General features: G+C 42.2%; 2 protein-coding genes across 4 annotated transcripts; one reads left to right on the forward strand and one right to left on the reverse strand.

Annotated features, from left to right (window-relative positions):
* The first annotated feature begins 192 nt into the window (after positions 1-192).
* On the forward strand, positions 193-2,600 carry churc1 (churchill domain containing 1). Its single transcript, XM_063002402.1, has 4 exons — positions 193-326; positions 1,070-1,205; positions 1,639-1,709; positions 2,503-2,600. Exons 1-4 carry the CDS (start codon positions 288-290, stop codon positions 2,590-2,592), a joined length of 336 nt encoding a protein of 111 aa, XP_062858472.1. The 5' UTR covers positions 193-287; the 3' UTR covers positions 2,593-2,600.
* Positions 319-26,823, reverse strand: ttbk2b (tau tubulin kinase 2b). 3 transcript variants are annotated; one of them, XR_010013742.1, is made up of 16 exons: positions 26,615-26,823; positions 24,526-24,666; positions 20,551-20,698; positions 19,187-19,260; positions 18,959-19,099; positions 18,764-18,868; positions 17,266-17,331; positions 16,840-16,932; positions 15,945-16,070; positions 15,685-15,842; positions 15,376-15,571; positions 12,874-13,085; positions 12,342-12,786; positions 10,585-11,219; positions 6,757-6,870; positions 319-351 (listed from the first exon to the last, which is right to left on the reverse strand). XR_010013742.1 is itself a non-coding variant. In XM_063002401.1 (15 exons), the coding sequence occupies exons 2-15, from the start codon at positions 24,592-24,594 to the stop codon at positions 9,046-9,048; spliced, it is 2,775 nt and encodes a 924-aa protein (XP_062858471.1). In that variant the 5' UTR covers positions 24,595-24,666; positions 26,615-26,823; the 3' UTR covers positions 7,128-9,045. The 3 variants fall into 3 exon arrangements, 1 of the variants encoding a protein (XP_062858471.1); XR_010013741.1 differs by lacking the exon at positions 319-351 and adding an exon at positions 2,746-2,826; XM_063002401.1 differs by lacking the exons at positions 319-351; positions 6,757-6,870 and adding an exon at positions 7,128-9,352.

Raw genomic sequence — 26,823 nt, forward strand, 5'->3', positions numbered from 1 at the left:
TTATTATTTATCTTTGTACAGTGGTCCTAATTCTCCGTCGTATAAAACAGACAATAAATGAATAAATTAATTTTTGGGTGTGCAGTGTTTGTTGTTGGTCGATGTCTACAAACTTTTGGCCATGTGCTGTGTTCGTCTCCACCCCAGTAGATGGTGTTATTACATCTCAGATTGTTGTTTAGTAGAACAGGAGACCAGTGGAGTGCGGAAGAAGCTCTAACTTCCCTCTAAAGATCTTTATTTGATTAAATTCTGCAGTATTTTGTTATTTTTAGTGATTTATTATAATGTGTACAGACTGTGTTCAGAAAGAGTATCCGGACAGGGTGAGTTCAACGGCGCTCCAGATTCCTGTAAATCGAAAACAAATATTTTTACTTAGCTTGTCAGACAAAACGTTTGCTGCTCTTTTATTATTATTATTATTGTTATTATTATTATTATTATAGTCTGTTTGTCAATACACTTTCAGAAAACTTTATACATTTTAATTCAATTCAATTCAATGGTGCTTTATTTTATGTTTACGCTTGTATTGCCAAACCTTTGATAAAAATACATTTAAATTCTAAACGTAAAAAGTAAAATCAAAAGCGACATGGTGAGAAGGTCATGGATTCGATTCCCAGGTGGAGCGCTCCAGGTCCTTTCTGTTTGTAGTTTGCATGTTCTCCCCGTGTCTGTGTGGGTTTGCTGCGGGAGCTCCGGTTTCCTCCAACAGTCCAAAAACATGCAAGTGAGGTGAATTGGAGACACTAAATTGTCCACGACTCCACACAGAAAGGACCCGGACCGCCCCACCTGGGGATCGAACCCAGGACCTTCTTGATCTACCCACCGAGCTACCTGGCAGTTGTAGCCTACAAGTTAGGGTACTGGACTAGTAATTACAGCGTCGCTGGTTCAAGCACCACCACTGCCAGGTTGGCACCGTTGGGCTCTTGAGCAAGGCCCCTAACCTTCAATAGCTTAGACTGTATACTGTCACACTACTGTACGTCGCTTTGGATAGAAAATGTAAAGTAAATGTCAGTGTTTCAGTGATGTGATCTGACTTTATTATGTGCAGGGCAACACCTGTCTGGATGATGGCTCCTACCTGATGAACTTCCAGGGCTGTGCTAACTGTCAGCACCGAGACTTTGTGCTGATTAGCGACAAGACTAAAGTGGATGAAGATGAGGAGGAGATTGTCACCTATCTCCGTGAGTCTATTTATTACTGGAAAAATCGAACAATTTGTAATTTGTAACTGCCTGATTCACAGCCGTAAAAAACACGTCACTGTAATAAGCAATTCGCTGTGAAATTCAAACTGTAAGGTTTGTGTTTAGCGATTTAACGTTTTTCATTCGTGTAGCGTTCAAGTGCCTCATGTTTACTGCTTAATCTGCACTATGAGGCGTCCTAGCGATCCTACGGCAATTCAGTTAGCAATCGCTTAGTCAAAATGTCCAAGATGTGGAAGTAAAGCAGCTAAAAACACGACTCGGGTTTACATTGAACTATTAAGGTCTCAGTGCTGTATGTTGTAGCTTCTGTTTATTCCATCATTTAATTTATGAGAGTAATTTAATGACTGAAATCTGTGAATTTAATAGCACCCTAATTATTAGTAACACTTGACTTATTTTGCAGATAAGTGCAAGAACTGTGATCACGTCATAGCCAGACATGAGTACACGTTCAGTGTGGTGGACGACTATCAGGTAAGCACACCTCAGCACTTCAGTTCAATTTTACAGTATGGAAAAGAAAGATTTATTTCCTCTAGGTTTTATTTATATATTTTTTTATATATATATATATATATAAATATTATATTATATTTTTTATAAGTATTTTCACTTTTGTAAAAAAGATGTCGATTTAGACATTCCAGTTGCAAGCTGTGTGGAGTTTGCATGTTCTCCCCGGGTATGTGTGGGTTTCCTCCCGGAGCTCCGCTTTCCTCCAGTACAAAGACGTGCGGTCAGGTTCATTGAAGCTACTAAACTTTCCCTAAGTGTGTGTGTGAGTGTGTGTGAGTGTGTGTGTGTGCACTGTGATGAACTGGTGACCTGTCCAGTGTGTTTTCAACCTTTTGCCCAGTGAATCAGACCCACTACGACATTGAATAAGATAAAGCGCTGCTAAAACAGACAATAAATGAATGAATGAATGATTCCTTTAATCTTATAATTTCTAAATTTAAAGGCAATTTTGTGTGTTTTATGATGTTTTACACAGATTCTTTTATTTATTTCTAATCATTCGTTTGTTTTCTCAATCAGCAAATCAGCATCGTTACCACAGAATATTTTAGCATGATGAGCTGCACGGCATTGTTTCAGATTATTTTACAGATGAATTAAAGAGGACCGGGACAATGTGGTGGACAGTGCACCAGTGCACCAGTGTACAAACCCTATTAAAGCTAATGCTAACTACCCACTTTAATCCCTACAGGACAGATATTATCAAGATTCCCTGAATGATTTGTGATTTTTTTTGTGATTTCAGGAGTACACCATGTTGTGTATGTTATGCGGCAAGGCGGAGGATTCCATCAGCGTAATGCCGGACGACCCCAGACAGTCCAGTCTGTTCTAAGTCTTAAATCAGACATTCCACCGGGTTTCATTCATGCTCAGCTCCGATTAAACACACCAAGACTTGACCATGACTTCATTCTAACGATGCTTCGTATGTAACCCTGCGCCTGAGGGAGTCGGTGATGTGTGGTTTTAGGCGCTATTACTACTTCTGCTTCTACACATGCATGTTTGAACGGAGTGGTCAGTCTTGTATGGAAACAGGTGACTTGAGGGTCCGTTATCTTCTGATCTGCAACACATAATACAGTAACGTTCTACAGTGTATCACAAAAGTGAGTACACCCCTCACATTTCTGCAAATATTTCATTATATCTTTTCATGGGACAACACTATAGACATGAAACTTGGATATAACTTAGAGTAGTCAGTGTACAGCTTGTATAGCAGTGTAGATTTACTGTCTTCTGAAAATAACTCAACACACAGCCATTAATGTCTAAATAGCTGGCAACATAAGTGAGTACACCCCACAGTGAACATGTCCAAATTGTGTCCAAATTGTGCCCAAATGTGTCGTTGTCCCTCCCTGGTGTCATGTGTCAAGGTCCCAGATGTAAATGGGGAGCAGGGCTGTTAAATTTGGTGTTTTGGGTACAATTCTCTCATACTGGCCACTGGATATTCAACATGGCACCTCATGGCAAAGAACTCTCTGAGGATGTGAGAAATAGAATTGTTGCTCTCCACAAAGATGGCCTGGGCTATAAGAAGATTGCTAACACCCTGAAACTGAGCTACAGCATGGTGGCCAAGGTCATACAGCGGTTTTCCAGGACAGGTTCCACTCGGAACAGGCTTCGCCAGGGTCGACCAAAGAAGTTGAGTCCACGTGTTCGGCGTCATATCCAAAGTTGACTTTAAAAAATAGACACATGAGTGCTGCCAGCATTGCTGCAGAGGTTGAAGACATGGGAGGTCAGCCTGTCAGTGCTCAGACCATACACCGCACACTGCATCAACTCGGTCTGCATGGTCGTCATCCCAGAAGGAAGCTGACGCACAAGAAAGCCCGCAAACAGTTTGCTGAAGACAAGCAGTCCAAGAACATGGATTACTGGAATGCCCTGTGGTCTGACGAGACCAAGATAAACTTGTTTGGCTCAGATGGTGTCCAGCATGTGTGGCGGCGCCCTGGTGAGAAGTACCAAGACAACTGTATCTTGCCTACAGTCAAGCATGGTGGTGGTAGCATCATGGTCTTGGGCTGCATGAGTGTTGCTGGCACTGGGGAGCTGCAGTTCATTGAGGGAAACATGAATTCCAACATGTACTGTGACATTCTGAAACAGAGCATGATCCCCTCCCTTCGAAAACTGGGCCTCATGGCAGTTTTCCAACAGGAAAAACACAAAACTCCAAACACAACCTCCAAGATGACAACTGCCTTGCTGAGGAAGCTGAAGGTAAAGGTGATGGACTAAACCCAATTGAGCACCTGTGGCGCATCCTCAAGTGGAAGGTGGAGGAGTTCAAGGTGTCTAACATCCACCAGCTCCGTGATGTCATCATGGAGGAGTGGAAGAGGATTCCAGTAGCAACCTGTGCAGCTCTGGTGAATTCCATGCCCAGGAGGGTTAAGGCAGTGCTGGATAATAATGGTGGTCACACAAAATATTGACACTTTGGGCACAATTTGGACATGTTCACTGTGGGGTGTACTCACTTATGTTGCCAGCCATTTAGACATTAATGGCTGTATGTTGAGTTATTTTCAGAAGACAGTAAATCTACACTGCTATACAAGCTGTACACTGACTACTCTAAGTTATATCCAAGTTTCATGTCTATAGTGTTGTCCCATGAAAAGATATAATGAAATATTTGCAGAAATGTGAGGGGTGTACTCACTTTTGTGATACACTGTATATAGTGAACCTGACTGGCATGCAGGAAGCAGCAGCACTAGCTTTAATTTTCAGCATTTCTGGCTTCTAGTATCTTAAATATTACAAATGTGCAAAGAATAAGTTTTTGTTTAAAAAAGTGCATTGAAAAAGTGTTCAGCCGTGCATGTTCAAGAAATTGTTATATAGACCCGGTGCTTCTTGGAATCTAAGCAGTTTTTGAGGAGGAACTGGGGTCCTGATGTCCATTTTATAGAATAAAAAGAGGATAAGAAGAGTCTTAACCCACAGAAGGAGTAGCTGGGGGACTTAAGTCTCCTTTTAGTCGATGGGAGTGCAGCATCTTGAAAACTGTATGTAGTTTGTTAAAGATGGTACAACCACAAATTAGAAAAAGTAAGTACAGTATGGGAAATGCAAATAAAATAAAACACAGAGTTTCTTACATTGACTGACTTTTATTTGATGTCTGACAGGATGAACCTGAGATATTTTATCTTTTATCTGCTCAACTTCATTTCATTTAGGGATGAAAGATCACGAGTGTTCAGATTAAGCTTGCACCCTTGGCCTTTATGCACTGGAATTCCTCCTGATTCCTTAAATGGTTTAATGATATTCTGCACTGTAGGGGGAGAACATGCAAATCCCTTCCAATCTTTCTTTGAGGTTCATTGTTTTTAAACATTTTAATCATTTTCTCACACATTTGTGGACAAACTGGATCCTCTGATCATCTTTACTCATCAGAGACTCTCAGCCTTTCCTGGATGCTGCTTTTGTACCAAACCATGATTTAAATCACCTGTTTGGAATCACATCATTATTTTGTTTTGTCACCTCATTACTAGCCCTAAGTTGCATGAATGGATGTTTATTAATAAATGAAATGAAGTTGAGCAGATAAAACATGAAATATCTCAGGTTCATCCTGTCTGACATCTAATAAAAGTCAAAGTAAATGTAAGAAACTCTGGGATAGTGTTTGTTAGTGGTACTGGTGTAAGCCGTCATAATCTATTATTTGTAAGAGCATTTTGTGCAATGAAATACAAGAAACAATATTTTAGGGGCTGAAGACTTTTTCAGTGCACTGTAGTAATAAAATAACTGATTTGTTTTTAAACCTCATCCTGCAGAACCTGTTGCTCTATTTGTGTTGGTTCCATATTTGCTAAAATGCTGTAAACTTTTAATAAAATGGATTTCTGAAATGTCTGTTTACGTGTTTCATCTCAGTGCTTTTAAGGATCCGATTAAAGTAATCTAACCTTTTATTAAATGTTGTGTAAATGGTTTTTTTCCTGGGGGGGTATCCAATTCACCTCACTTGCACGTCTTTGTACTGTGGGAGGAAACCGGAGCTCCCGGAGGAAACTCCAGACAGAAAGGACCCGGACCGATCCACCTGGGTATTGAACCCAGGACCTTTTTGCTGTGAGGCGACAGTGCTACCCACTGAGACACCCGGTTACACTATGAAGGTACTGGAAACATTGCAGGGTCACTGGATTGTAAGCAGGTTGGAATATTCTCCTTCACTTAAAACATTCCAGTAGAGAGACTGACTACTCTTAGGTGTGATGGACAGGAATAAAACCTGCACCACACACCACTTACACACTCACCAGATGCCAGATGAACAATTCTCAGGGAGTTGCATCTTTCTCACCTGCCCAGCTAAGTGGGTAGCACTGTCGCCTCACAGCAAGAAGGTCCTGGGTTCGATCCCCAGGTGGGGCGGTCCGGTCCGGTCCGGGTCCTTTCTGTGTCGAGTTTGCATGTTCTCCCCGTGTCTGCGTGGCTTTTCTCCGGGAGCTCCGGCTTCCTCCCAAAGACATGCAAGTGAGGTGAACTGGAGATACTAAATTGTCCATGACTGTGTTTGATATTAAACTTGTGAACTGATGAATCTTGTGTAATCAGTAACGACCGTTCCTGTCATGAATGTAACCGAAGGGTGTAAAACATGACGTTAAAATCCTACTAAAACAAACAAACTCCTTGGAGTAAATGGGCAGAAATAAAACCTGGACCACACCACACTTACACACTCAGATGAAGAATTACGGAAGCTAAATAAATAAATGATTGAGGCGCTCAGGTGGCACAGCGGGATATTACACTAGCACACCAGAGCCGAGATTCTGAACTCCTTGGTTCCGTGTATGCTAGGGCGGGATGACCAGACACAGAAAGCATGGGTGAAAAGAAGGGGTCTGATATCGGGAGAAAAATGCATAAAAATAAATAAATAAATTCTTTAACAGTTCTCATAAAATATACAATTCTCAGGGAGTTGCATCTTTCTCACCTGCCCACAATGGAGTCACGTCCAGGGAGGGACATGCTAAGCTCTCCAGATAATACAGCGCTAGAGCAGGTACCTCAACCAAACAGCAGAATATTGTTGCAGTTGCAAGTGAATCTGAAAAAAAAAAAAATCACACCAAAGTCATGTTTCATCCAGGTTCATCCAGAAACACTGAGCACAATGCAGAAACACCAGGGGCTGCTGCCAACCCCCCTTTCAAACATACGTATTATGTCTGTGTAGATGCCGTCAGGCAGTAGCACTGCTTAGATTCGAACCCAGATCTCAGAAACCACCCAAACAGGTTCCGGGCTGGTGCTATTGTGTGGAAATGGGGATGAATTCAGGAATAAAGACATCTCATAGAACAATATCTTTCACGTTAGTGTTTATTATGTTTACATGAATACATACATTCCCTATGTGGTGACTTGTACAAGTGCACCGTGTTTATTTTATTTATCAAAATACATGAAGCATGGAGTGTTTCTCTTCCTGTATTTATATCTATATACACGTCAGATTCTGTACACTGTTTACGCAGTAGGCCAGGTTACTACTGTGTGGCTCTACTCTGTAACTCCGTAAATCACTTTCAGAGGTCAAAAAGACTATTCAGAACTAAAGCACTATCCTTACGACACAGTACACAGACTTATAAGCAACGGCGGCATGAATATGAGACAGATCCTGATGTTCGTGATTACAGTCGGTCATCTGACATGCAGCTCTGCAGGGGGTCGACGTTTACCTTCCTGACAGATTACAGAGCAGGACACACAACATGTAGTCTGGAATGATTACACACACTGATTTGTAGAACTATTTGTTGGATGAATTCGCAGGTTCCACTTCAGTTCCCCGTCTGTACTGTATTACGGGTGCGTTTTTAATAAGGACGTCGTTATTTACAGTAATTCTTGCAAGGTCAATGCTCCTGGCCCATTAAAGACAATCTGATGGCAATGGGGCTTGTTAGCGAGCAGCCAAGATACACGGTCATGTTAACACCTAATAAATAAATAAATACTTTCTATAATTCGATCATGTAGTTTACAGTACATACATTCCCTGAAATACATATATACACATGCTTGCTTTAACTGTATACCGTACAATATATCATACATACACTGATATTATACAGCATTTGATGGCTCGTTTGACAGAAGCGCTAATGACAGACGAGTAACATGAAAATCATACACAACAGGTTTTAAAAAAGGTATAAAAATAACATTTTAACGTATTAATGTTGAAAAACAAGGCATACAAAACACAACGACAAACCATTTGCAAATATGTAGCTGAAGAACTTATAATACTTGAAATATGTGATGTTTTCCTGTTAAATAAGTTCTTCAGCAACAAATCTTACACAGGACTAAACATAATGCAGAAAAACATTGATAAAGAAGGCAAAACGATTGGCATCTTGGCACAAAACTATATTAAAAATACACTCCTGTAAAAACACACTGCACAGCTTCTGTATCAAAGCTTCGAAGTTAAATACCTTACAGGTTGGAATTATTTATTTATTTATTCATATATTTTAGCTTATTTATTCACAGCAGTGGGCGGCACGGTGGCTCGGTGGGTAGCACCGTCACCTCACAGCAAGAAGGTCCTGGGTTCGATCCCCAGGTGGGGCGGTCCGGGTCCTTTTCTTTGCGGAATTTGCATGTTCTCCCCGTGTCTGCGTGGGTTTCTTTCGAGAGCTCCGGTTTCCTCCCACAGTCCAAAAACATGCCCTATAGGTGAAAGTGTGTGTGTGTGTGTGTGTGTTTATGTGTCTGCCCTGCGATGTTCAGGGTGTTACTGTGTGCTCTAGCAAAACATAAATACAACGTGTCGTATAGCTGCAAGAACGAGAACGAGGTGGATCGTATCACTGTTCTGTTCCACTGTGTTTGATATTATCAGGGTATAACTCTGCTGTGAATAAATGTTCCTGGTGCAGCAAGTAACCTATCATTAAAAAAAATAGCTGATAATTATATACCGTGCTATAATGTTTCCACAGGAGTGTATATAAATATATAAAAAATCCATAAATGGAATAAAAACCAAGCGATGGAATGCCAGAGCACACGGGAGGTCTGATAAAATAGCATGTATACGACGCTTGTATACAAAGTAATTTCAGCTAACGCTGCTGATTTCACTTTTTTCCATCAGTAGGTCCATCACTAACTGTTCTCTCATCCATCCGTCGGCTCATTCATGCCCTCGTTATTACTAAGTTAAAAGCAGCTCGAACCACATGATCCATCATCGTTACATGCTTTATTTGTTCACCTTGGTAGTGCCTCTGTCAGAACCTCCCGCCCTGCCGGCGGTACCGTGACCAGCCAGACGTTTGACCCGTACCTCGGTGATCCGAGGTACGGAAGAGCCTAAAATGCTCGCCGGTGAGTGGCTGAGACAGCCCTCGAAGCGAGACGGCGAGGAGCTCAGCGAGCGCTGCATGGAGGAGGTGGTGCGCTGGTAGCGGGACACGGCTATGCCCCCACGCTCCTGCATCAGCTGGGTGAGGTTGTCCAGGAGGTCCGTATCGCTGGTGCTGCTGGCACGGATGCGGTAACGTCTGCGCCTAGGACACACGGGTTTCATTACTAATGCAATTTAATATTCAACACGTGCTCCTAACAGGTAATGAACATGTGCTGAATAGAAGTGACCATGAGCTCGTTGGACATCAGACACAGTGTGTCTGTGAGTCTGTGGGAATTTGTGCACATTCAGTCACAAAAACATTTGAGAGGTCAGGAGGAGGAGGATGATGAACAGTAGTTTAAAGTGCTTTACAGGACAGAAAATGGCTTAAATACAACAATTAAAATACAATACTAAAAACTAAAGAATCAAATTAAAAAATAATCTTAATTACAATGAGATAAATGAATGAATAAATGAAATAAAACACTATAAATCATCAAATCACCGATGCCCCAGGATTTGGAGCCCGTTTCCAATTCCTAAAACAAACACAGGGTAGTAAGAGCTACCTACTGGGTAAGGGAACACAACTACTGGGTAAGGGAACACCAGACCTAGAACCTGCTTTCTGTATTTGTGTTTACTATAGGATATTTAACCATACCATTTCCTACTATGTATAAGATGATATGGGGTTATATCCCCAATAATAAGCAAAATTTGGAAGCATTTATCTGATTTCATATCATTGATATTTATATATGGGGGCTTGGGTGGTGCAGTGAACGCTAAACGCTGGGCCCCAGGATTCAAATTCCCAGCAGTGATATCGACTGGTCAGGCTGTTACATACAGACATGCTTGGCTGTGTCAAAATGGGTAAGGGCCCCACAATGGATAGACGTCCTTTTCTGGGTGTGTAAATGCATGGCACCCAGTGATTCTGGGCCCACCTTGACCATGACCAGAATCCAGTGGTTATAAAACATGGAAATAAGATAGAAAATGATTATATAATGATGATTATACAACTGTTAACAATGGGTATGACTGAAACACTTAAATACACTTAAATTTAATAATTAGGAGGGACGTCCACATATTTTTGGTCAGATAGGCTTCCCAGGATTCAATGGGTGCCTTGCAAAAACACCCCGAACAGGATGCCAATCCATTGCAGGGCTTCGGGCACCCTCCCTCCCTCCCTCCCTCCCAGACATAGACGCACGACCAATCTTTAGTATCGCTTGGAATTTGTACCCTGGATCCCAGGGTTAGTGGGCAAGTGTAATTCAAAATAATATATTTAATATTTATTTTATTCAAACACAGTAAATGACATATAAGGATATAAGACAGGATACCTCACTAGCTTCACTCTCTCACCTGTTCTCTCCTCCTGGGCGCAGGGGGGGTTTACCCGGCGGTGGCCTTGGCATGAATCGAGAAGAGAACTGGTCTGGCACTAGCGTTGGGCTTATGGGTCTGGGGATCTTGCTCTTGCTGGACACCGGGCTGGAGGAGGACGACAGCGAGAGCGGATCGTCTACCTGATAATCGGAGGCGCGGAAGCATCGCTCGGGGAAGGTGAACCTATCACGGAGCAGCGCCGAGGGGAAATGTTCGCAGGACAGAGAGAGGGACGGCGAGAGAGGCGCGGCGAAACACTTCCGGGTGGGGGAGTCCGGGTCACGCACCGGGATGCGGCTGGCCCGCGGGGACAGGTCCCGAGGAGAGGACGGGACCGGGGAGGCGAGGACGGCATCGTTTGTGTCTCCGGTGGTCTCGCCGTGGTTGGGGGTCACGGAGGGACCCCCGTCTGGACAACCCGAATCGCTCTCCATGTCTTTCTCGGTGGCTTTAACAGAGGTCAGCTGGTCTTGGGCGGGGTCAGGCGGGTGAGCGGAGGTTTTGTGGGGTGATCCGGTCGGCGGCTGGGTGTGCTCTTCTTCTGTGGTGAATGCTGGAGGATCCTGCGCTGGATCTTCCTTTAGGATGGACTGTAATAAAGTGCTGGATAACTAGAAGACAAGCGGTGCATTAAAATAATTAAGCTTCTTTTTAATTAAAATTCTCTTTGATGCTGTAAGAAGTATTAACTGGCTAAACAAATTTGACATATTCTAATATATAATTATATAATTAATAATTATATATACTTTCATTTCCTTTGACATCAATGAAGTACCTAAATATCTTATATTTTACAGCCTTATCTGTCTGTATGTTTGTCTATCTGTCTGTTTATCTGTCTATCTATCTATGTCTGTCCATCTGTCTGTCTGTCTGTCTATCCGTCTGTCTGTTTATCTGTCTATCTATTTGTGTCTGTCTATCTATCTATCTATCTATGTCTGTCTATCTATCTATCTATCTATCTATCTATCTATCTATCTATCTATCTATCTATCTATCTATCTGTCTGTCTATCTGTCAATCTATATGTCTGTCTATCTGTCTGTCTATCTATCTGTCTATCTGGCCATCTATATGTCTGTCTATGTCTGTCTGTCCATCTGTCTGTCTATCTGTCTGTATCTGTCCATCTATATGTCTGTCTATCTGTCCATCTGTCTTTCTATCTATTTATCTGTCCGTCTGTCTATCTGTCTGTCTGTCTGTCTATCTATCTGTCCATCAATTTGTCTGTCTTTCTATCTATTATCTGTCTGTCTGTATATCAATCTGTCTATCTATCTATCTATCTATCTATCTATCTATCTATCTATCTATCTATCTATCTATCAATCTGTCTGTCTATCTGTCTGTCTATCAATCTGTCTGTCTATCTATCTATCTATCTATCAATCTGTCTGTCTATCTATCTATCAATCTGTCTGTCTATCTATCTATCAATCTGTCTGTCTATCTATCTATTTATCTATCTATCACGTCTTCTAACTCCCGGAGGAAACCCAAACAGACACGGGGAGAACATGCAAACTCCACAAGAAAAAGAACCCGGACCGCCCCACCTGGGGATCAAACCCAGGACCTTCTTGCCGTGAGGGGACAGTGCTACACACTTAGCCACCGTGCCACCCCACATAACCTAATGAAGATTTCGAGTATTGCCGTGGAAATGGATGCCATGCTGCCCTGACCAGGATAAAGCTGTTGATTAGAATGAATTTAAAACAAACCTGTTCTAGCTGAGTTCTGTTGATGTGAGACAATGACGGCTGTATGGTGGGAAGTCTTCTCAGCCCAGAGATGCCCGACAGCCCGATAAGACCTGGCAACCCGGGTAAGCCAGGAAGGCGGGTAAACGGAGGCCCGGTGTGACAGATGAGCTCCCCGGGTCCGCCGAGACAGCTGGCTCTCTGAGGCAGGGGGTCGGACCAGGTTCGGGGTAAAGCCTGCGGGCTGGAGGAGCGCTCTTCCTCGTCTGGCTTGGAACACGGTGAACCGCTACCGGCCTCCAGCTCGACCAGCACCCACTCCTGAGAGTCGCCCTCCTGTGGGACGGGGCTGAGGTTCACCGCTATGTAGCCGCTGCTGGCTGCCCCCTCTTCGTCCTCCAGAGAGCCCTGCTCAGCACGACAGCCGGTCCTCTCCTGAGCATGGAGCAGTCGCGGCTTTCCCAAGCTGTACGTGGAAGAAAGGGTAACGTATTTTAACATTTCAGCTGAGAACATGAAAAATAAACCATTTACAGGGCTTTTTAGTACTGACCATGCTTCCAGGAAGCGTTCGATAGTGGGTTTGGGTTCGGGGGTCAGTCTCTTGTCCAGGCCCATGCTCTGGCTGTGACGCATTCTTCTCAACAGTGGAGCCACACGGTCGATGAGCAGAGTCTCCGAGTGCACCCGCCTCGGGGAACCTTGTACAGAGCCGCTGTTCGGGCTCTGATTGCCCTCTTTACTCCTTTCCTCTTCACTGGCCACCTGGAAAAGAGACAGGATCAGATTTTAGAAGAGCAAACCCTTTTGTATACACTATAGGGCCAAAAGTATATGGACATCTCTTCTAATTACGGAGTAGATGTGTTTCAGGGTCCATGTACCTTTGGTCAATCATTTTTCACTTCAAATCCCAAAGCTGAAAAACAAGAAAACGGGGTCGGTTTTCGTTTTTAAAAACAATATTGAAAAACAAGAAAACGGGGCGTTATTCGTTTTTCGATTCAAGATCAAGAATCAAATAACAAACAAGCGGAAATTGAAAAACGGGTCGTATTTTAATTTTCCCGAAATCAACATTTTTTATCAGTTCAACCGGAAATAAACACACAAGCGTGTGCACGCGTGTAAACAGTGTAAATCAAACACAAGTGTTGAGAAGACGGAGCAAAAAGTAATAATAACGTTACGCCGCGTCCCCTGTTCTCACTTTCGTGTCTGCCGAAGTTTTTCCTGCCCTTATAATTCACACAAGAACTATTATTCCTAAGAAAGAAAGAAAAAAAAGCTCTATTCTAAGAAAAAATAATGTGAATTACAAATATATTGTCTGGCCCTTTAAGAATGTTAAGTGTACTATGCTAGGGCATAGGGAGCAAGTGTGTAGGGAAGATATCAGGAATGATCGTCTCTGGCTGTGCTCATGTTGTTTTGCACTGAGCTTGTGTGATTAAAAGTAGCGTTCTCGTTAAACCGCCACTCACATGTTTGGACTTTTAATTATTTTACATTATTTTACATCACCGTCGTCACAACATTAACATTCACATTAATATTTTCTTACCGTATAGAACTCAGTTCTGTAATCCAGGCAGAACTAATCGTACACGTCACCTGTGTCACTATTACAACATTTAACACATTTTAATCAGCGTTCTGTTTCATGCACTTTTAAGAAACAGCTTTAACTAAAAACTAACCAAATCACTTTTTGGAATATATTTGGTTGTTTTTTGCTCCTTGTTTACTGCAGAGTTCGTTCGTGTAATTTTATTAATTTTTGGATGTTTATTGGCCAAGAACAAGAAATTCTATAATACAAGAAAAATTAATAAATGACGTCCCCATAATGTTTTTTTTTTTTTTTGCAGATAGAGCAAATATATGCACGTTAAATATACAAACACAAAAGTCAGAACAACAGGGGACGCGTCGTTACGTTATTATTACTTTTTCAACACTTGTGCCTGATTTACACTCGCTATATATTAAGTAAATACGTGCATGTGTGTTTATTTCCGGTTGTACTGATAGAAAATGTTGATTTTTTAATTTTCTGCTTGTTTGTTATTTGATTTTTAACCTTAAAACGAATAACGCCCCCGTTTTCCCGATTTTCAATATTGGTTTTTGAAACGAAAAACAACCGGTTTTCTTGTTTTTCAACTTTGGGATTTGAAGTGAAAAACGAATGACCACAGGTACACTGACCTTTCAGCCCCACCCTTGCTAACAAGCGTATAAAATAAATAATACACCTCCAACTTGTGGCAGCTTAATTTCTTAACCAGTGAACAAAGCTAGGTCAGTTCCCAGTGCCTGACCTCACAAATGCTTTTTTACACTAAATGGACACAAACTCCCACAGGCACACTCCAAAATATTGTTGAAAGCCTTCCTGTAAATGTGGAGTAATGGGGGTAAAAACTGTTTCGACCTGCCGAGACATGGACTCCACAAGACATCTGATGGAGTTCTGTGGTATGTGGAATCAGGACGTTACCAGCAGGTCCTTTAACTTCATCACCAGTATTAAAATGATCTGCAATTTGAGCCAGAGTATTTTATTTCCTTTTATTTCAGTACCAGACGCCACAGCCTGTATGTCCTCTGGCATCAATGAGTCTTGGCTGCCCAACAAGCGGTCATCGGTTCATGGCTCATTATGGCAGTCTGTGAGCACCCCTTGCTGATCATATCTGCTGCATTCAACACATGTACTAACTGCCATCAGCACTATATTTAACATATTACTGTTTATGACATTAGCAGTTGGTAGGAAATCAGCATTGTCATGCATATTTTGGTGGGAGGCTATAACGTTTTGGTTCACCAGTGTATGTCCAACAAGCTCATGGTCAGGTGTCCACATACTTTTGGTCATATATAGTATTTCATTAACACTAACACTAATTTTAAAGAAGCAACAAAACAGTACACTCAAAAATATATATGATTAAATCCAGGGTTTCAATACTCAGCCAGTTGGGTGCCGAGTCTGTACATGAAAATGAACTTCCTCCAGTGCAGCTTATGACAAACTGATCATTAATACCTTTCTGATCTGTGGCTGAATGTGATTGCGGTTGCGGTCGCGGCTGCGCTCCATCTCCTCCCACACGTCGGCTCCCTGAGCGTGCTGGGCCGGGATCGGGGGACAATAGTCCGCTTCGCTGAGCCGCTCACCCTGAAGGACGTCCTCGGTGTTCTCGCGCTGCATGTCACCCGGGATTGCAGAGGCATTGGCCATGCTGTGTGGACAGCGACACAGACAGTAGTTTAGCAGGAATTAACCCAGTTTATTAGTTGTGAAATGAGTCTTTTGTAAAGGTTACGCCTGTCGCGCTGATGGTTGCACACTTACCCCATGTAGGCCGGCGTGAGGCGAGTCAGCTGTTGAGCTGTGGGTGCCAGGGATGCCGCTGTGAGCGAGTCCTCGGAGTCGCTCCTCTCCCAGTCGTAGGGGTCGTTCTCCATCACGTCGTGCGTCTTCATGCTGTTCTCGAAGACTGACATCAGGAGCTGGAACACAGCAATCACACTAGTACTTGTACTTACCTAATCACATGGTAAAAAATCTCAGAACAACAATTTGCTGTTTAATCGATGCTAATGACGCAGTACCTGATAGTCGGGTTTAGTGTAGTAGTCGAGGCCCGAAATGTGGTCAAGAAAAATGCTAAAGTCTTCAGGAAGGTGCTTGAGCATGAGCCGATGGTCATGGGTCTCCTTCAGGTTCCCTACTTGCTCCTGGATGAGAAAGAAGACACAAGCAACATGTTTTCCTCTTAAGGTTAGAATATTATTACAATACACTGATCACCCATAACATTAAAACCACCTCCTTGTTTCTACACTCACTGTCCATATAGAAGCACTTTGTAGTTCTACAATTACTGACTGTAGTCCATCTGTTTCTCTGCATGCTTTGTTACCCCCCTTTCATTCTGTTCTTTAATGGTCAGGACCCCCACAGAGCAGGTATTATTTAGGTGGTGGATGGTGGTGTGTTAGTGTGTTGTGCTGGTATGAGTGTTTTAAACACCGTGTCCACTCACTGTCCACTCTATTAGACACTCCTACCTAGTCGGTCCACCTTGTAGATGTAAAGTCAGAGACGATCGCTCATCTATTGCTGCTGTTTGAGTCGGTCATCTTCTAGACCTTCATCAGTGGTCACAGGACGCTGCCCACGGGGTGCTGTTGGCTGGATGTTTTTGGTCGGTGGACTATTCTCAGTCCAGCAGTGACAGTGAGGTGTTTAAAAACTCCAGCAGCGCTGCTGTGCCTGATCCACTCATACCAGCACAACACACACTAACACACCAGCACCATGTCAGTGTCACTGCAGCGCTGAGAATCATCCACCACCTAAATAATACCTGCTCTGTGGGGGTCCTGTGGGGGTCCTGACCATTGAAGAACAGCATGAAAGGAGCTAACAAAGCATGCAGAGAAACAGATGGACTACAGTCAGTAATTGTAGAACTACAAAGTCAAAGAGAAAACACACACATACTTTGTCCTTGACTTTTCTCCAGGGAAGCTGACCAACCATAAACTCCACCAGCATGTAAAAGAGAGACCACAGGTCATCGTGCCGACCCATTTCCTGCACAGAGAAATGACAGGTCAGAAGTCATGCAGAGTACGGTTACATACTGTAGTTTAAAGACAACTACTAACTAATTATTACTAAAGTATAAAAAAGCAAGATCATCAAGGGCCCAGTGGTAAAGGTGCAGGACTAGCATTAAGAAGGTAGCTGGTTTTGCCCCAGCACCACCAACTTAATTCTGTTGGGCCCCTATGCATGGCCCTTAACCATCACTCACTTGCACTGTAATTAGCTGAGATTGTAAGGTGCTTTTGATGAATGGCATAAAAGTAAACTGCAAGTGGAAATTATAAGCACTGAAAAGAACAAACCATGGAATTTATATACCTTGTTTTTGTGAGCGTTGATTGAGGCATAACGTACGGTTCCCCTGAATCCTGCCACCGGACGAGGCTTTAGAGAGCGATAAGGACACAGATATTAGACACATAAGACAGTAAAGACCCACTCTAGCTGTGTTCATCCAAATACTCTACTAATAAATATACTGATAATAATTGTCGGCTGTACACTGTGTGTGCATCTATCTGCCTAAACTCTCCTAAAAGGGCTGCGGCTTTAGAAGGTGTTCTAATTATGTGTTTTTAAAAGCTCAAGCCAGACTAAAAACCTGAACCAAGTCAGACAAAGCTGGGACAGTATGGAAAATGCAAATATAATGAAAATGCGGTGTTTCTAAGATTAACCCAAGATATTTCATGTTTTGTCTGATCAACCTAATTTCATGTGTTAATAAACATCCATTCCCGCATTTCAGGCCTGCAATACATTCGGAAAAAAAGTTGTGACGGGGCCAATTTAGGGCTAGAAATGAATTAAACTAAATAAGGATTTCAAAGAGGTCACTGTAATTATGATTTGGAATAAAAGTATTTCCACAAAGAGTGTTTGAAAAGCAAATATGTGCAGAGAATATTAAAAATGGGTTATTTTTGCTGTATACGACACTTATTGTGTATAGAAACAGTTTAATTGTCATCTGGATGAATAAAGTCTGATCAGGTCATCAGATATTCTATTTTAGAATACTTTGTAGTTCTACAATTACTAACTGTAGCCCATCTGTTTCTCTACATGCTTTGTTACCCCCTTTCACGCTGTTCTTCAATGGTCAGGACCCCCACAGGACCACCACAGAGCAGGTATTATTTAGGTGGTGGATGATTCTCAGCACTGCAGTGACACTGACATGGTGGTGGTGTGTTAGTGTGTGTTGTGCTGATATGAGTGGATCAGACACAGCAGCGCTGCTGGAGTTTTTAAACACCTCACTGTCACTGCAGGACTGAGAATAGTCCACCAACCAAAAATATCCAGCCGACAGCGCCCCGTGGGCAGCGTCCTGTGACCACTGATGAAGGTCTAGAAGATGAGCGACTCAAACAGCAGCAATAGATGAGCGATCGTCTCTGACTTTAACCACCCAAATAATACCTGCTCTGTGGTGGTCCTGTGGGGGTCCTGACCATTGAAGAACAGGGTGAAAGCAGGTTAAAACAGTATGTAGAGAAACAGATGGACTACAGTCAGTAATTGTAGAACTACAAAGTGCTTCTATATGGTAAGTGGAGCTGATAAAATAGACAGTGAGTGTAGAAACAAGGAGGTGGTTTTAATGTTATGGCTGATCGGTGTGTATACTAATACTATATTACAATTCTATATTATTTATTCTAGCATTCTATATTCTAGGTAAACAAAATCTTGAATCTGATTGATATAATGCACCAGTGTGAAAACAGCAACTCGCTGCTAATCATGAGTGAGCTATGTGATACTCCAAATCTAAAAAAGCTTTAAAATATGTATTATATATCTCACTTACTGGACGGACTTCTTGACAGGAGTTTGTGAACTGGCGCGCCAAACCAAAATCGAGCATGTAGCAGGTTCGGCACGTACTGGTCAGTCGGCCCATGGCAAAGTTAGACTGGTGAGGAAAGCAACAGCTGCTTTAGCGTATGACCAGTAAAACCACATTGTAATTTAAACCCTGCTGTTACTGGTGGCTCTTCCTCACCGGTTTGATGTCTCTGTGGAGGAAACCCACTGAATGGATGCTCTCGATGGCCTCCAGGATCTGCCGGCCGAGCCTGAGCGTGGTGGATGCCGAGAATGTACCGTGGTTCATAGTGCGCCGGAGGTCTGCCAAGTTCCTGCCCTGTAATCACAAACAGGTCAAATCATTAACTAACTATCTATAATGTCTGATTTATTATTAATTATCCTGCCAACGAGATTGTCGTACCTGAAGTTCCATCACAACGTAATTGAATCGGTCGTTACGTCCACAACCCACAAAACGGCAGACGTGGTCCTTACCTGCATACAAACAGGACACGATATCTGGTCAGCTTCCTAAAACTAGAACACTTCTGAAGTCAGGAGCTTAGATGTTAATGCTTCTGGTTACTAGAGACCTCGAATAGAGAACCAAGTTGCATCTAATAAAATAAAAAACATAGTGACCACTGACTGGACCACGGAGCAATGGAAGAAGGTGGCCTGGTCTGATGAATGACGTTCTCTTTTACATCACGTGGATGACCGGGTGCGTGAGCGTCCCTTACCTGGGGAACACACGGCACCAGGATGCACTATGGGAAGAAGGCGAGCCGGCGGAGGCGGTGTGATGCTTCGGGCGACGTTCTGCTGGGAAACCTTGGTTCCTGCCATCCATGTGGACGTTATTCTGACACGTACCACCTACCTAAGCATCGTTGCAGACCATGTTCATCCTTTCATGGAGACCGTTCCATGATGGCTGTGGCCTCTTTCTGCAGGATGATGCTTCAGGAACGGTTTGAGGTGTTGACTTGGCCTGCAGATTCCACAGATCTCAGTACAATCGAGCGTCTGTGGGACGTGCTGGACGAACAAGTCCGATCCATGGAGGCCCCACCTCACAACTTACAGGAGATAAAGGATCTGCTGCTGACATCTTGGTGCCAGATACCACAGCACACCTTTAGGGGTCTAGTGCAGTCCATGCTTCGATGGATCAGGGCTGTTTTGGCAGCAAAAGGGGGGCCAAGACAATATTAGGAAGGTGGTCATAATGTTATGCCTTATCGGTGTATATAAATACAGAATGATGCCCTGAGAAATCCTATCCGACCTTCCATCCTTCAGATGCAGCTAACTGTCCCTGTTTACCATCCGGCCAAGCAATTAAGGTACTGGACTAGTAGTCAAAAGGTTGCCAGTTCAAGCCCCACCACTGCCAAATTGCCACTGTTGGGCCCTTAAGCAAGGCCCTTACGTCACAATTGCTTAGATTGTATTCAGTCATAGTCGTTAGTCGCTAAATACTGCAAATGTAAAGGTACTGAGTATTCTGCCCTGCCTGTTTAAGTGTTTTCCTCCTGAACACACCCACGTCGCCTCAGGAAGGATCCATGCACTGAAGCTTATGCTTGCTGTTAATTACATAAACGCATACACAAGGACACTTGCGCCCTCGAGAGGATTCTAGTGTTTATGTTTTCTGTTTATCCGCCCCATACACAAAGAGTAAACAAGCACACACAGCCACATGTCTATTAAAACCATGATAAAACATAAAAACGTGAAGTAGTGATGGTCCAGGAACACAGACACTCATGTCCTTACCTTGGAGCCTCTTCAGGACGGCCACTTCCATCTTCAGGACCTGTTTGGGCTGCTGGGCGGACTCTACCTTAAGAGCCACGTTGCACTGGTTCAGCTGGTCCAGGACTTCATAGATCTCCCCGAATCCACCACCACCGATCTTCTTAATCTGAATCAGAAGATGGACAGTCTCATAGCAATGCTTCATTTTCTCCCCATTTTCCTCAGATTTCCGCTGCTGAGAGATGCCAGATTGCATCCGAGGAGAGCACGTCGCTGTTCACGCCTCTTCCGACACGTGTACAGCCCTCCTCTACTCGCCCCTGCATTCTGCACAGGCGGCTCTTCCGCTAATCAGGGTCCTTACACAGCGTATGAAGACCCATCCACCCACACAGTCCGGCCCCCGCCCTGCAGATACGCCGGCCAATTAGTATCTGCTGCAGGCACTGCCAATTATGCCCGCTAGATAGCGCCCCGCCGACCGGTGGCAACCGACCAGTGGCACACCGGTGCTGGTGTGCTAGCGGAATATCCCGCTGTGCCACCTGGGCGCCATGGTTCTTAGTTTTATCATATTTTCTTTTAATTAAATACATTTTAATTCTGATTAAAAAAAAAATTGATGACAGGTTCAAAGCAAGCAGACTAGCTCCTTCGTAAATAATAATAACAGTACAGCGGTACCTTGTAACTCGATGTCCCCTAAACTCAAAATCTTTGAAAGAAAAATTTGTGTCCTTAAACTCAACATGTTCAGCTTTTTTAAAATGAATTAATTTAATTTCAAATTAACAATGAACAGCCGCTTTGCAGTAAAACATCATCAAAGTGTGAATCTGAGCTGAATCTGCATTAGTGTGGAATAAACGTCAGATCCAGGGTTACAGCTCCACATGTATCTGTGTTTATCTGGATTCTCCTCCCTGTTTCACTTTTAAACTTGTGTTACAGCTCCAGCTTCTGAGAAATGGTGAGAATCAGAATCAGCTTCTCCCAGAGTCTAAAACGCTTCTGGTTGAAAATAAAGCTTAACGTGGTTTAATGTAGTAAAAGAAGGAGACAGGAGCACTAAACTTCTCTTCATTATTACTGCTCATAAGTTCCTCCACTAATCACATTCCTCACTCGCTGTTTTACTACAATAAGTCACGGTAAGGTTTGTGCACCGCCGTCACACTTCATAGGAAATAACGGCACAGCAGCGCATGTGAAGGGAATACGGTATTCCAAGATCAAGCATCTCCACCATTAAGAAGCATCAGGAAACAATAAAGAAGTAAAACTAAAGTGCAGCTTTTATTGTATTTTTTATTGAGTTTTAACTGTTTGTAATTGTATTTCAGTGTGTTTATATTATATTTGTGTTATTTTCAGTGTATAAGTGTCAAAAACAACCTCGTTATTTTACATGAGCCTAAAATATCTGCAGCTCCACGGGACCATGCAAACGTCCTTATGGAAAAAAATACCTTGAAACTCAACGTCTTTAAAACTCGACGCCACTCCCAGAACCGACCGACGTCGAGTTTCAAGGTACCGCTGTATATTGTTATTATCTGTTCAGTGACATCTGGACATCTTTACCAACAAAGAGTTCAATAACAAGCTTTCTATAGTTAACATGATCACTATGTTATCTTTTGTTTCTCACTGAAGTATGACGCCTAACCGGTATTACAGAATATAACCTGCTTCATAATGAGATCCTAAATAAACAACGTGGACTCTTATTCGCTCTGTAAAGACTCCCGTCTGTGCAGGGTGTTCGTCTGCACTCTGTACTCTGATGACTGTGCAGTTTTACACGACTGCAGTGAGCTGCCTGGCTGACTTTCACATCTCATTTTTCTACATATTCTGTGAAAATGTGCATGTGTGCAATCATGTATAGATCTGTACGAGCTCTCCAAATTTACATTTATGCAATCAGAAAAAATTGCCATTATTAATATTATTTTATGCAGACATTGTTAACTGGTTAACCAATAATCAAGAAATATGTCCTTGTTTGATTAATGCTGTTCATTAGAATGAATTTTAAGAGCTGAAGCTTAATTTCAGTTGAGTGCGGAGCTACAGATCTGGTACTGAGTGAGAGTGTTGATTCGTAACACATCAGTTTTGTTTATAGACCCATATAGAGATACTAACCCATACAGGAATGCTTTTTATTACATTTATATCATCTAAATTATGAACATACATGGATGGATGGATGGATGGATGGATGGATGGATGGATAGATAGACAGACAGACAGATAGATAGGTGCTAAATGATGTGGATATTTTGCATCGTATCCCAGTATGAAGGGCAGTTGTACAGTAACAGTTAAGGTACTGGACTAGTAAGCATAAGGTTGCTGGTTCAAACCCCACCACTGACATGTTGCCACAGTTGGGCTCTTGAGCAAGGCCCTCAACCCTCATTTGCTTTGACGGATAACAGCGTCTGCTAAATGCCAAAAATGTAAAAGAAACTGCTGATGATTTTATAATAATCACACTAATGTCGCTAGCTTTAATATAGCGACTGTATCTGTATTCATTATGATCAGTGTGTTTAGTTTGCGCTCAGAATAATCTGTTGGCTACAGCCACTGTTTAAAATCTACGTTCACGATGACAGTGTTTATGTTCTTACTGCTGTAGATTAATGGCATGTTCATTACACTGCACTGTTTTTAATTACTAAATAAAGTATAAACAAATGTTGGCCAATGGTTAACCACCAATAATGATGGGCTGTCAGTTAAAGGGACAAATCTAGTTATAAGGTACATCAAATTAATGGTCCGATTTCAATTATTATTTATTTATTAGGACTGTATGGTGATGTTTTCCACTTGGGTTACATTCATGACATGGCAGGTAGTTTCAGATTACCCATGATTCATCAGTTCCAGTTCAATGTCAAACACAGTCACGGCCAATTTCGTGTCTCCAATTCACTTAGGTGTTTGTACTGTGGGAGGACACCCACACAGACAAGCGGAGAACATGCAAACTCCACACACATAAAGGACCCGAACTGATCCACCTGGGAATCAAACCCAGGACCTTCTTGCTGTGAGACAATGTGCCAGCCAGTCCTGTGTAGATCCTACAGCCCTAACTAGACAGAATTTGCATTATAAGGGTAGGTGGGGTAATTTAGTTATTCAAAGATTATTCCATTTTAATAAATGATCCGTCATTTTTATAATCTTGCAACGACAAGCCTAATATCACGCTGTTATTAGATTTAAATTTTAAAGAAATCAGATTACACTGAAAACTGTGTGTGTGTTGAATACTGTATGGTTTGTAAATGTGGCATTCAAACAAAAAATACAAATACTAATTAATATTATTATAAGTGCTGATTAAAAGATGATTCAATTAATCCTGACTTACTATTTAAATGGTTTACTAGTAGTAGGAGAAATGGCTGTGTCCTAATTCACATGCCATACATTAAACAGTCCTAAATAGTGACCTATAAAGTACAGATTATCAATACTCTGTATAGACTTATGTGATTTAGGGCACAGCACACTTTCAGTCTGTAAATCTAAAAGACAGCCAGTTGTATCATCATCATAGGAAACCATGTACAAATCATTTTATGGGTGTTTAAATGTTTTTGTTCCTCGAATAAACATCATTATTTCACTTTATTTTTGTGTTTTACCACTGCTTTCCCGGTATCAGTAGATGCAGTGCAGAAACACACCTCAGACAGGGCGCCAATCCTTCATGGGGCTTTGGCTATCCACTCCCAAGACTATGTAGACGCCTGACAGGCTGATAGCGCTGCTGGGGATTTGAACCCTGAACCCTGAGAAGTAGTGCCATCCAAACCCTGAACCCACTGTGCCACCCGAGCACCTTAAACATTGTGTTGTTTTGCGATATGTGATGTGTTTGTTCATGTATTTTGGTTATATGTTTGTTTAATGATCTGAAATCATACAGGTCATGGGTGTTGTGTTCTGGTTTTTTTTCCTACTTACCACCCTCCAGCGGTCCCGGACCACATTTCCGACCGACAGTATGTCGGCTTGTTCCCCTGCTCCACTCATCTTAGTGCTCAAGCACGGACTGAGCACAGTCAGAGGAGATCAGCAACAGACATCAGTGATGCAGGACCATCACTACAACACAAAACAAAACAAAAGAACAATTTTTGTTTGATAATGTCCGAGTTCCTTGAATATCACTTACCCAGCTGATTTAGACCTATTTATACCTTGTTCCCTTGCAGTAGCACAAGTAAGAACTCTTTGACACTGACCTGGTTTCTTCTCCCAAGGGGTCGGAGATACAGAAGAAAACTATTAGGACCAAATGCACCAAGGCCTTTAAGGTGTGGCGTGATGGTAAGAGCCAAGCTGCCTGAATCCCATGCTGGGCTCACAAATAACTATACTGTAGGCTAGTGGTTAAGGTACTGGACTAGTAATCGAAAGGTCACTAGTTCAAGCCCCACCACTGCCAGGTTGCCACTGTTGGGCCCTTGACCCTTAATTGCTTAGGTACTGTAAGTTGCTTTGGATAAAAGTGCAAAAAGTGTAAATATAAAGGCCATTGAAAAGCCACTGGGGGGTGGGAGTAGGGGGTGGCACATATCCATTCAACCCTAGTGCCATTAGTGCCGGTCCCAAGCACAGATCAACAGGAGTTGCGCCAGGAAGAGCATCCGGCTTAAAAAACAGAGCGGATGAATGATGCACTGTGGTGTCCCCTAACGGAAGAAGCCTAAAGAATTCATCATTACACCTTCTTTAAGTCCTTAATACATGACATGTTCATGTTCAACATATGCGGCGACTATGCTTGGTTAGCTAAGAGTTTAACAATGTTTAAATCCACATAATAGTGTTTTTGCACTACAGAGGTGATTCAGAGCTTCTTAATGTTGACATATTTTCTAAACACCAAAAGCAATAGTTACAAAGACATTTTACATCTCTAATAGAAGATTTCACATTAAAATAATCTCCAGATATCACATGAGAAACAGCAGAAATGTAATGCAGCTTTATTTTATGACCTGAAAGCACTATAGATTATTACAGCACGATGACTGTTGTGGTCCCTGCTGCAGAGCAGATGTTTATGCATAAATATAGTAATTGCACTGCAAGCACGTAAGATTTTACTTTATTTTATCTTTAAGAGTATATAATGTAAGGTAATGGAATGCTATGTCAAAAACTCATGCCAAAAACTAAGTAAGCAGGCAGCCACTGTTAGTTACGTCTGGGAGTCGATTCCAAAGAGTCGATTCGCCTTGCATACGGTATTACCAACCGAGAGTCAACTTTAAATCCTAGGAATCGACTCTACTGTATGAAATTGATTCCGTTCAAGTTTGTGAACAACAAGAAAACGTTTTGACCAGATACCTAGCAATTTAAAGTACAGAATATACATGCCTAAGTAAATAGCTAAAAAATAACCCCCATAACTGATGTAAAATTACAAACATATTGCTCTCTGTGAGGAGAGTCGACTCTGGAATCGAACACTTTTATTGCTAACTGGAACATAGAATCAAAGCATTTCCATAGAGACAAATGAGCGTCAGCTTGCTAACGTAAATTACATAAAATAAAATAAAAAACTATATACGTATATAGTAAACATTAAGTATATACTCATTAAATAGCCAAATAATTAGCGATCTGGGTGATTTGCTTCAGCGGAGTGAAGCAAATGTCTCATTAGCTAGCTGCTAAAAACAATCCGCAACTGAATAATTTTTATTCCATATTATTGTTCTTTTCAATTAGATGCTGCATACACACACAATTACAGTATAATTTTACCCGCACACATTTACACGACTCTAATGTTTATTCATGACCGCATTAGTAATATAAACCGAATAAATCCGTAAGTTATTAGCTAGCTGTATTTTTCCCACCCGTTTTGCAACCGATCCTGTCTCATTGGTTGACTGAGCGTGAATACTGACCAGTAACGAATCACACGCCGAGACTATTCTTCCCAGCCAATAACAAACCAGAAGGCGGGACTAACAGAAAACGGGTAGGGAATACAATTACAGTTAGCTAGTGTGTATGAATGGTGGGCTACCTTCATCAGCAGCTGCCGCAGTCCGAGCCGGAGAAGCTTCTGCACTATTACTCTCCTTACACATCACCAGGACAAAATGTACCTGTGCTGTAGGTTCCATTACTCAATAAAGTATTTAAAAAAAATAATAAAATAATCAGAATGTCTGAATTACAGGCTGTTCGTACCGTTTAGTAACAACTCAGCTCATCACTGCATCACAGCTCACA

The sequence above is a fragment of the Trichomycterus rosablanca genome, chromosome 9, assembly GCF_030014385.1.
Source record: "Trichomycterus rosablanca isolate fTriRos1 chromosome 9, fTriRos1.hap1, whole genome shotgun sequence".
Lineage (NCBI taxonomy): Eukaryota > Metazoa > Chordata > Actinopteri > Siluriformes > Trichomycteridae > Trichomycterus > Trichomycterus rosablanca.

Bases quoted from the DNA above. Each gene is read 5' to 3' on its own strand.
- churc1 (XM_063002402.1), top strand. From the start codon at position 288: ATGTGTACAGACTGTGTTCAGAAAGAGTATCCGGACAGG. The intron at 327-1,069 runs GTGAGTTCAACG...TATTATGTGCAG, and splicing joins AGAAAGAGTATCCGGACAGG to GGCAACACCTGTCTGGATGA. The intron at 1,710-2,502 runs GTAAGCACACCT...TTGTGATTTCAG, and splicing joins GTGTGGTGGACGACTATCAG to GAGTACACCATGTTGTGTAT.
- ttbk2b (XM_063002401.1), bottom strand. From the start codon at position 24,594: ATGAGTGGAGCAGGGGAACAAGCCGACATACTGTCGGTCGGAAATGTG. The intron at 19,100-19,186 runs GTACGACAATCT...TTGTGATTACAG, and splicing joins ACGTTGTGATGGAACTTCAG to GGCAGGAACTTGGCAGACCT. The intron at 9,353-10,584 runs GTGAGAGAGTGA...CGTGTGTCCTAG, and splicing joins CGCCCAGGAGGAGAGAACAG to GCGCAGACGTTACCGCATCC.